The sequence below is a fragment of the Thunnus thynnus genome, chromosome 11 (assembly GCF_963924715.1).
Source record: "Thunnus thynnus chromosome 11, fThuThy2.1, whole genome shotgun sequence".
Lineage (NCBI taxonomy): Eukaryota > Metazoa > Chordata > Actinopteri > Scombriformes > Scombridae > Thunnus > Thunnus thynnus.
The window spans coordinates 6,735,509-6,747,569 of NC_089527.1; the positions used below are offsets into that span (position 1 = coordinate 6,735,509).

The 12,061-nt window shown below is 37.1% G+C and overlaps 1 protein-coding gene across 2 annotated transcripts in view; it reads left to right on the forward strand.

Annotated features, from left to right (window-relative positions):
* LOC137192352 (nck-associated protein 5-like) overlaps positions 1-12,061 on the forward strand; it is a 98,163-nt gene that overhangs the window by 14,525 nt on the left and 71,577 nt on the right. For both annotated transcript variants that reach the window (XM_067602951.1, XM_067602950.1), the window contains exon 2: positions 7,147-7,282. In XM_067602951.1, the coding sequence (XP_067459052.1) occupies positions 7,254-7,282 (29 nt within the window). In that variant the 5' untranslated portion in view covers positions 7,147-7,253. The remainder of the gene's footprint in view (positions 1-7,146; positions 7,283-12,061) is intronic.

The window sequence follows — 12,061 nt, forward strand, 5'->3', positions numbered from 1 at the left end:
ACCAAAGGGGTTGCTAACTATGGCTAATGGTAAGACCAGTGGAACCAGTTATTCGATGATGGTGGTTGGATAACTGAGTGGACCATGGCATTCAGATAAGGTTGACTATCAGCCAGTGGGGCCAGCCACTGTAGTTTAACCTAAGCTGATACAATGTAGATATAAAGCTGGATCAAGCGACCGAGTATGTGATCTTTCCTTGGATAAGAGTAGGTTTAAAGGATGCTTTAGGTCAGAGAATGGTGTTAAAGATTTTGATAGTCTAGTGGAGCTATAAGCAGGGATGATGGCTGGAACACTGAGTGGGCCATGGCATTAAGATGATACTGCCTATCAAGCCACGACAGTTTACCCTAAGCAGATGCAGTGTAGATATAAGGCCAGGTCAAGAGATGAGTATCTGCTCTTTGCTTGGCTCAGAGTAGGATTAAAAGGCAGTTTAAAGCTTGTTTTGGTCAGGCCTAGAATAGTGTCACCTGCCAGAGGCCTCACCCTGGAATGCTCACCCAACTTCAGTCCTGTTGTACTGCGTACTGATAACTGACATCGTTCAATATAGATAAGACTGCAAGATTAGGCAATGAGTCCTATCTATCAGCAGCGGTCGTGTAAAAATGAGCAGTGCAAAAGCTAGATGTGATGCAAGTCCTCATTGTGTCATCACTGGATAACTGGGTCAACAGGTGGCTGGTACTGAGTATCATTCTAAAAGTATTTCCCCAAAACTCAAAAACCAAAGGACTGTTAACACACAAAGCAAGAGACTATGTGTTAGGGAACAAAAAATAGAAGTAAACAGAGGTAAGCAACTGAAATAAAAACATGTACGTGAGTCTATGATTGATATGATATGATTTATTTATGTATTACAGACAAAAACAAAGATCCAAGGGATAAGATGTTAAAGTGAGAACATGGTTCCATGATGCAAAGAAGACAGAGAAACATAAAGAAACACAAGATATTCACCATAAAAACTAAACAATACAATCATTAAATCCAAAAAACATCACCACAATTTAAGAAATGAAAAATAATAACTCCCACATCAAAATACAAGAACAATTTGACAGCTAAAGTAACGTCATTGCAGATTTCATTACAAATCTGTGACCCTGTTCCACAAATAAGTCCTAACATGACTTTTATAAGCCCCCCCCACCAAAAAAATCCTAACAGACATCCTAATCCTTAATAAAGAATAACTACTGTTATGTGTCACTGGATAACCCATGCTATGTTTTTTTATAGCATGTTTGTGTTCAGAATCTTTCTTTTTAACATGTATAAACATTAAGTGTTCCAAATAAGATTTCTCAGACTTTTTTTTCTTTTGGAGAAATATTTCCCCACAAAGATCCATTCAGAGGCTGTTCTTGAGATTTTGATCATATCACATGGCCTTCCTCGGCAGATGAATGTTTACCTGGTTCTCATGGAATTGCAGGAGTTCAAATCTTCATTTTTTTTGAGCACCTTAAGGACTTTAAAAGTTTAAATTAAAAGTTAATTCCTGATACCACCATGGATCTTGTAGTGAGACTATGTAATGAATGTGTAATGATATAATGGTTCCAAGGTCAGAAATGAACCTCCTTCCTCTCTTGTTTAAACTACACAGTGGTAGTGATCTGCAAACACCACTGGATGGCAGCGTTGATTCAGATTTTACATACTTGCCAAGTCCTTCAAATTTATTTATTATTTTTCTTTTTTAAAGTAAAAACACCCTGAAGGCCTGTAAAAGATTAGGTAACATTTTTAGAGATCATTCCAAGCATATCAGCTCATTTGGACTCCTGTGTCTCTGTATGATTTAATGGTCTTGTCCCTTAGTTTGTATCTAAAGAATGAAAGTACTCAATTTATTTTTATCAACTTAAGTGCAGACCTGCTTTTATTCATTGTTTTTATAGCACTTATGGGTTGAAGGACAAGCAAACAAGAAGCACAAACAGATTAATATATTCTTTAAAATAAAATATATATATATATATATATTACATAGAAAGTGGTGTTGGGTAATTTAAAAACCCATCAGTTTTGTCCCTTTTGTCCCTGGCATGAAGGGTGATTCATTGGTCATCAATCAATGGGAGAAATGTAATAGTGTCTTACTTTTGTAACAATCATTTTGCAACAGCAGTTACTTTCCTACAACAGCAATGTGTTCATCTTCAAATCAGCTCCCAGACTGATAATTAAAATACATTCAGTTAATTGAATGATCTTTTGTAATGACCCTGTAGTCTAAGATTGCCATGTGTGGGTGTCTTAGCTTCTGTGACTGAAAAATGATGAGCAGAAGAAGAAATCTTAACATTCCAGTATACTAATTGGATGAAGTCAATTGGAAATGCGAGTGGGTGCGACTCTCTGAACACACCTCTGTGTGATCTATTTTAGCTCAGCAATGGTGAAGCAAATCTGTTTTTTTTAACCATGTTTAATTGAGATAAATATCCACACAGTCACTATTTTCTGTTGTGACTCTACTGTGCTACTTAAGCTTTATAATGATAAAATATTTTACATGAAAAGTAAACATTCTGTTAAATGTATGTAGATAAATACAGTACATACAGTACACTATTCACCTCCTATGTGGCTCCTAGGACAAAAGTTTGTTTTTGGGCCCCTATTGACCCTCATTATAGTCGTTTAGAGCTGAAGTAATTGGTTGATTAATTGATTAGTAGATTGACAGAAAATTAATTTGCAACAATTTTGATAACTGATTAATCATTTTAGTCATTTTTAAACATGAATGCCAAAAATTCTCTGGTAGCAGAGAGAGACTTGTTTAAGTTACCTGTAAAGCAGTTTAGCTTTGTGGCTATTTTGTATTGATTAATACAGTCTAAACAAATCGATCTAAATAATCTATCATGTTTACAGTTAATCTGATTGTGATCACGGCTCTCCCATTGGATGACATTATTCAGTCCACATTAGAGCCATTATTACAGTCCTCACATATCCTAATGTAACATGAGAGCTGTTAATGTTTCCTACATGAGTGTCACAGAGACAAACTCTGACATTTATTGTGCTTTTCAATCACAAGAAAAACAAAGCTAGCGTGTGTTTAATGGGGGACCTTTTAGAGAGGAAAACACTCCAGTTGGGTGGCAGAGTGCAAACAAGCACATTTACACTGACAGTGAAAGCAGAGATGTTTGGGTTCATTGCGGACGGCAGTCCTCCAATAAGTTACAGTATTCAGTCTAAAAGTATTAGTCTGATTTTGGTTATGAGTTGACACAGGCTTTTCGGGAAAAAACATTAATGTACCTCTTCTGTCCAACCTCTTCAGTCTGGATGTGGATTTAGTGGAGATTTATGAGTAAAATAAAGTAAAATATATTTAATGGAGCAGAGGCTTATGGCTTTTTCTTTCTTCCAAACTTAAAGTTCACAGCTGGAGCAGCTGATAAGAGCACAGAACAGAAAAGACGTTTTGCCGTCTCACCAAAGGTTAGTATATAACCTTTATTTTAATGGCATTTGATGACTATATTTTCAACATATAACCACTTTTATGGGTTCTCCTGGACATATTTCTTGGAATAAAACCACTCAAAAAGTGAAATCTTTTACAGAAATTAGTGGCTTGTCTTCATTCGCCTATAACCAGGATTCGTCTATGGGGAGCAGTGAATGAGTGAACGAGGAATGATTTCAGACACAGTCTGATTCATTGTCAGTGTTATTAGTTGTGCTTTACCTGCTATGACATGTAAATAATGAAAGAGGTCTATAGTGGTGGTAACAGCACTAGTAATAGTGGCAGTAGTCTCACAGTAAAACATTTAAATCATGCAAAAATTAAACAATGCTCACTTACATTATTGACCAAAAAAAGCATTTGTGTGCTCCAATTATCTAATTATCCATTATTAAATTGATGTGAATATGATTCGAAATCCGCAGCAGTGAGTCCAGAATGACACATAAAAAGTACAGCACAGCAATTATAACAATGGTAATTAGTTACATGCCTCCATAAAACTCCACAGCTTTTGTTTCTGTACTGCAGCAATGTGTGGTGGAGAAGAAATGATGTAAAGCGATTGGTAAAGTGAGTCACAGGGAGCCAAACCTGTAGCAAAAGGCTACCAGAGCAGATTAAACTCACCCAGACTGATTACTTCTGAAATAGTCTGGGAACTATTATCATTTTGATTGGCACTTCAGCTGGCCTCTTCATATCACTCCAATTGACACTAAAGAAAGAATTAGCCTCTCCTCATAAAAATTCCTATTAAGTTGATGCAAAGAAAGTATTAAGAGGCACAGAGTAATTTATAGAGATACGGTGAAGACTCATATTAATGTCACAAATACAAACTTCAGAACAAGAACAAACTTAGTAGAGGAGCAGGAACATTTTGATTAAAAAAAAGACTTAGTTAGTCACACAATGTGCTCATGATGATTAAAAAACTGGTTTCAACCTTGGCAGCTCTTCATCGAGGTTCAAACGAAGAGACAATACCTGAGCCTGACCCTTTTATACATCCATTCAGGGGTGTTTCCTCACTGGGTAATTGGGACAACAGGTGTGAGATAATGAGTGTCATTAAGAGATTACTTCCAAGATTTCACAGCCCGCCCAAAAAACAAAAACAAAAAACTAACTCCAAAATAACTAATTAAATCATAAACAGAAAATAAGGGGTAAACAATGGTTGCACTTCAAAACCCGACTGGCACAGTGCTGATTTGTGCCAGATGGGTGTGATTTCTGCTCCATTTACATTTGGCACACACTTGCAATTTGTGCAAAGTATAAAGTTTGCTCTCCCTGATAGTTGCATACTGTGTAAGCCATGGTTTAACATGTTGTCCTGAGTGATGTCTGAATATTAATTAGAAATATTATGTTGAACTTCATTCCTTGACCTTGATTGTGTAAAATCATGATTGAATGAAATTAAATAACCAAATATCACATTTGATATTATGATAGTGTCTTGGTATCTGGGCTCTTTGGGATAATATTCAATAATATTTCAGTGATATTTAATGTATTCCCTTTTTGCAACTCAGAAGCAGAAACATATGTTGCTTAATGAGATAATGTTAGAGTTGCTAAAATGGCATTGTTCCGACTGATATCTGGCTCATCCTGTGATATCTCGTCTTCAACGAGAACCACTGCCATCGCTGTTTTCAATTTATCATCCATTGTTTATCAGTTGATGAAGATCAGCGTCATATCAGCCGCTTCATGTGCCACCTGCACTCCATTCAAGAGGGTTTCAAGTGGCACGTGGGCACGGCCAAATAGAGCGCAGCTATGGTTATTTACTCAAATGAAAAACATACAATCGAAATAAATGTTTCACAAAAAAAGGGTCTGAAATCAATTTCAAACTTCATTTAAGCCTAGATATATTGTTGCATCAAGTTTGAAAATCTAAAGTCCCTCTCTGGAGAAGTGTGTGCAAAAATTAAAACAACCTTAGACTCGACACAATCAAAAGAAAAATGATCAGTTTATAAATAACAGTTGGTGATAACTTTACTGAAAACATATGTAATTTGTTTTTAAAGAAAGAAAACAATTTTAAATAGGAAGTGGCTATTGGTTCCTTCATGTTAATAGTCAGTTTATTGTCGGTACAGAATTAATAGGCATGCACATTGGCACTGATTGTGCAAGATCACATGACCAAATTCAAATGGTTTCAAAATGGAGGAACTTTTTTGTTTGCAGGTGATACACCAATCCTTTCCATGGTTTGGGTTTAGGCACAAAAAGGGGTTAGGGTTAGGGGAAGATCAAGGGTTAAAACAGTAAAATGCGGGAAAAATGTCCTGTTTAACGGCACTAAAATGCCTGATGTGATGGTAAAACATGTCCAGTTAGTGGTCTATAAGAGGTCCGGTGTTGTGTCGAAGTCTGTTCCCCCCTTGAATAATGTCCTGCTCCTGTTAAAAATGTGTTTATGTACCAATAGAACAAACTACTGTCAGCACGGAAAACCAGTCTAGACAAACAGCCTGTGGACTATTGGCACCGAATCCACTTAGTCGGCAAATTACTTCACCGGTTTGGCGGCCGTAGCCGGTGCCTTTTAAATAAGCCAAATGCTGACAGAGAACAAATATTTACAGGTAACTTATTCCAATCAGAAGCCTGAAACATGAAAGCTTTTATACCAACTTCCTGAGACACAAAGGGGACCATAAATGGGGAGTATAAGGAACAAAAACATTTAAACAATAAGGAAAGTTAATAAAATGACAGAAGTTAAACTGACGTATGTATTAAGAGGGAGCTATTTGACTGTGTCAAGCATTGTGCAATGTGCATAAAAAAGACATTGTATGAATCTTCAGAATCTGACATGACATTGATAGGAAGAAGATTTTTTTAAAAGCAGTTTGATAAACAATGTCGGCATTGTAACAATTGGTAATTAATGGTTTTACCCATTCCAAACCCTCAGTTCTCAATAAACAATCCAACGCTTTGACATTGAATAGTCCACATTTTCCCTTTATATTGCATATATTTGTTGAGACAGTCTATCCTTCAGACATGTTTTTGTTCATCCTACTCTATGTACAAAATGTTTTCAGCCCTACACCAGCATTTTTTGTTTTCCTGAATGCATCTAAAGATTTGCCCGCATTGAACACACCACCTGTCATTTTCAGACAATGTTAAATCTCTTTTGAATGTGGCTCAGCTTTTTTCAGTTCAGAAATATCCAGACAGGTAAACACCTGAAGGACGAGCCATGAGGTCATACGGTTATTATAATCTTTACAACATAAGGGCATCTTTGAAGGTTTTTTTTGTTTGAAACACAGGTATTTGTTTCCAAAATGACAGTTTAACCAAGGGCTCTGTTTAAATGTCATGAGGAGGGAGTTTATCTAACTCACAACCTGTCAGCTGTGGGGAAAACATGGATTTCGATGCTAATTCGAAACTACATTGTGCGAGGTGGAGAGAGGAGGGGCTGCACACTGGTCCTGCTCTTTCCCAAACAAGTAAACTTACTGACAAACTGTCCTTTTAGGGGAAAAAGGGGGAAGTGAACAGATGTACTGTATTTTTAAAATCTTCAGTGGGATTATGATATGCAACATTAACAACAAACTAACTGTGTTCACTCCTCTCCCCTGCAGCTACGCCACCAAGACTGATCCATAATAATAATCCCCAGCTGGAGAACAAACAACATCTGGGCGTGGAGAGAAGGGAGAGGGTGAAGTCTCAGCAGGGTGGACGGCAGATGGTGACACTGCAGCAGCACTTCTCCAGGTAGCACTTTCACCACACTGACAACCAACCCACACACACTGAGATACTGTAAATTACTCCTCTAGAGCCTGACTGATATATTTATTTACATTTTGTCATTTGGCAGACGCTTTTATCCAAAGTGACTTACAAGCGAGGTAAGACAATAAAGTGTTAGAGGACAGTGAATCAGAGAGAGCCATGTACAAACTCTCAAGTAGCTGATGCAAGCGGGTAGCTCCGGGTCTGAAAAATGAAGCCAATGTGGAATTGAATTAAACCTGCTTTCTTTCTAATGGCCAGCAGGGGGCGACTCCACTCGCTCCAAAAAGAGGAACTGACCCTACTTCTCACTTGATTTATTTTCTCAGTAAACACTGTCCTAATGAGTTTATGGTCTCAATCGCTAGTTTCAAGTCTTCTTCAATACAGCATTATGTTCATTTAGTAAATTATGGTCCCATTGAGAGTAAAATAGACGATAAAGCAGTGTATGCTTTAGGGCGTCAACGTTGGTTAGGTAACGTAACCATGATGTAACCCCAGAGTCACAGAGTATAGGCGTAGCCGTCACTTTTTAAGTGTGTTTTCAGTTCATGAAAGTTAATTGTAATATTTTGGTCACCTAAAAAAAGTCTTGTTCAGTGTTTGCTTGTACTAAAAGACCCTTTAAGGAGTTGGATGTTAAGTTTTTCCAGTAAGTACATTTTGTTTTAATGGTTTTAAGCCTGTTTTTCACTAGAAAAAATTAGTATTAGCATTAGCATTATCACAGTTAACCACAGACTGTGCATCGTGCTAACCAAGCTAGAAGCTAGCACTAGGGTCAGCTTCACCCTCTCGTCCAAATATGATCACTTCTGGCTCCAAAAATCCAAGATGGCAACGGTCAAAATGCGAACTTGGGGCTTCAAAACGGGAGCCAACAAACTAATGGGTGACGTCATGGTGGCCACTTCCATTATTTCTTATAACAGTCTATGAGCTGATGCCAGACAAGAAGTTTAAAAAAAAAAAAAAAAATTAAAGGAAGAAACAACTGGAAGTAGACAAGAACACAAGAAATACCACAGTGCAGCAATCAACAAAGTGCTAAAAGGTTAAGGGGCTCAAGTGTTGAGACATTTCAGGCATTTGTTGAATGCACCAAGTGAGTCAGCAGATCGTGTGGAGCTGCGTAGCTCAGTCCACCATCACGGAACCACAAAAGAGAAGAGTGTGGATTGTGATTTCGTACCAGGCAGTGATGGTATTATCAGACGTCATTCATTTGCTGACCGGAGTGGAAGGGAGGGGAGGGGACATATGGTCTGATGAGTGACTCACTGTAGGAGGCTGCAGTTTCATTGGTGGCCTTGAAGGAAGGCAAGCATGATAGATTTGAACTTGATGCAAGCTGCCACCGGGAGCCAGTGGAGGGAGACCAATACTGATATCAATATTTTGGAATTTGATAAAATCAGATGATGATATGTCAGACAATTTATTACTGTCTTCTTTGGAATACAGGATTTTATTCCAAAAAAGGCAGTTGGCCAAAACATTGATCTTCATATATTGAAATAAATTCAACAGTTATGAGTGTGTGGCATTTCCACTTTTTGTAACCAACACCTCACTAGAATAGGTCTGTTTTTTATATGTGTGATAACATAATATCGGCCAATAATATTGTCCCCACTGTATTGGTGAGACGCTGGAGTTTCCCTTAAACAAAGAACTTATTTTAACCAAAACCATCATCTTCTCCTAAACCTAACCAAGTGATTTTTTTCTGCCTAAACCTAAGCAGACCTTAACCATAGCGTTGTCACATCATAAAACATTATTATTTATGTTTTATATTTTTTGTACACAGTCATTTCTCCAGCAGACCTCCATAGTATTGATGGGGTAAAAATGTCCCGTGATCAAGACGGGGACTCACAAAAATTCACATCATTTAGTGTGTTATTGTAGTCAGTTAGGGTGACATGAGGTTTTTTCTGTGAAGTACAATGTTTGAAAAAGTTTCCCCTCCATCACTGCACTTTATATGTTGATATATTCAAAGCCGGTGGCCACAGCTCAATGACAAACCGTCCAACTGAGTGACAAACATAACGCATAGCACACATCCATCAAAGGCCAAACATCAAATATGTTAAACTACTCAGCCTCTGTGGTGACATCCAACACTTTCATTAACTCGAGAGCCCATCACATGTAGAGATTGTCTTTGAAACAAAAAAATGTACTTGTTTTATTGGAGTGCCCGACACTAAAACTTGATAAGAAGTGTCAACTCTTATTGATCTCCCCTCCCAGCATGTGATAAAGGGAAATAATAACCAAGCATTACGTCTAGCCAACTGTTAGGCTGCTGACGGCCCCCCATGATCGAAGTTCGATCCCATCTGCATAAGCTCAGCGAGGTGTGAGATTAGACCCACAAGGATTTGTGACTGTGAGTTAATTCTCGTCCGCCATGCAGAAGATATTTGAACTGCTGCCCCATATTAAGGAAAATTAGATTTTTTCCCCTCCCCTTTGCTAGTTAGCACAGAGAGGGTGGGATGTGATGTGACAATCACCTGCAGAGTACTTTCAAACATCTAAAAACATAACTACGCTTTCAAAAATGTGGAAAATAGTGGTTAAAGTTTCCATTAAATAGCTTGTTTTGTGTAAATTACCTCATTTTACCAAGGTCAATTTAATCATACATGTAGCATCTCATCCAATGCAGCTTTTAGTGGTGCAGGTGAAGCTCTGGATATTTTAGAGAACAACTTTATTACTAAAAACTTAAAACTGACTACTCAGTTTTTTAATACTTTCCACATGAAAAGATCTGGATGGTTTCAATTTGATTCTCTGTTGGTTGATTACTGCTTTTTATACCGTTAACAAACACCGAATGATCTCAGAGTAATTTGTTGATGCACCATTTGAGATCTTCTTTTTTTTTATAAATCTTCAATTCTTTTCTTAATTTCTTTCTCATCATTCACCACATTTGTTTTTACAAGCATTAAAACAATGTTCATCTCAAACAGAAAGAAAATAATAATATTTTTTAAGCATTTTCTTTTAAGCATCTACACTAAGATTTAAACTGCTTCCTCTATTTGTGTATATTACATAAATGCATAGAGAGTATGTACATACATGTCTTTATGTGCATTATATCACTAAACAATGGATTAGTGTACTGATTTTTCTGTGGGGAATGTCAAATACACTTCCAAATACTGTTTTATGTGTTTCTAAATAAATTAAAAAAAACATAAACCTGCATTAACTGATTTTTTGGCCACTAGTTTTCAGCAGAAACAAATAGTGAACACAAAATGACATATAATCACCTTTTAAGATGTTGAACTTGTTGTGTTTCTGTCCACCTGGTGAATGTAAGTCCAATATTCACTCTGTTTTAGCTCTGTTTTTGTTCTCTACCACTTCCTAAGAGAAATATCTGGCTCTTTAGCTGCTAAATGCTCCACTATGTTCACCAGCAAACCAAAATGACACTATGAGAGCGCTGAGAGGGAACCAAAACGGTAAAGTTGCAGCCAGACAGATAAACAATGAGCTGAAAAAACATATACACATAAATAAGAGGTCCCAAATAATATAAAAAGAAGAATTTTACAATAGAAGAAAAATGTAAGATATAAAATAAAATATATTCTGATGAGAGGAGCAGCTACAGATTAAAATGTTCAATATTAAATATTAAATAGAGGAGAATGAGATGAATGTACAGGGTATTGGCCAGGAGTAAACAGTGCATGCACAGTAAGACTGTGTCATCCACATAAAAATGAATATTAGAAGTCTGTGTTGGAGTGATAATATTGTAGCACAATATTTAGTATATTTACAGATGGATTATATGTGGACAGCCAAAACTACCTTTGTTTTAGAAACACACTTTGTGTAACATTGTTATGAAGCGGCTGCTGTGGGATCCAGTACTTCAACTCTGATAGTGACTAGGGCTGCAACTAACGATTATTGTCATTATCGATTAATCTGTCGATTATTTTCTTGATATACTCGTTTGATAAGAGATCAGAAAACAGTGAAAAATGTCCACTACAATATCCTAGAGCACAAGGTGTCGTCATTAAATGTCTTGTTATGTTCAATAAACAGTCCAGAACCTGTACATGTTCAATTTACTATCATGTAAGACCACGTAGACCAGCAAATTCTCACATTAAAGAACCCAGAACCATCAAATTTTGGGCATTTTAATTTAATTTCAATGAATTTTCTTTTAATTGACTAATCGATTCATCAACTATTGCCAAGTGCCTCTCTTTTACTACTCAATATTTAAATAAACCTCAATGCATCAGTGTGTTGTAGATACACAGATGAATAGCAGCGAGGTGCTTCCCCACACAGCTCAGGCTCGCTTCAGTTTTCAGTGAAATGGGGAAAGAGGTCACGTTAGTGGTGGAGTGTGAAACTAGGCCATTCATTCATACATTGTTGGACATGATGAGCTGCTTTGAAAAGTGTAGCCTGTGGTTAAATGTCACAGAGCAGCAGAAACCCCTCTGGTAAGAAGGAAGGGTCATTTCCATTTAAGACAAATATCTATGCACGCTTACTGGAGCATCATATACATACTGTAAACACATGCATGGGTGCACAAATGTGTATACATATGATAGTAAAGTGTGTATGTAATGAAGAATATAGGGTTAAAATATATATATTATATTGGATTTGTCAGTTGGTGTTTGTAAACGCTTAGCATTCAAAGTTGGTCCCTCCTCCCTGGCTAACACAGAGAGAGCAGCAGTT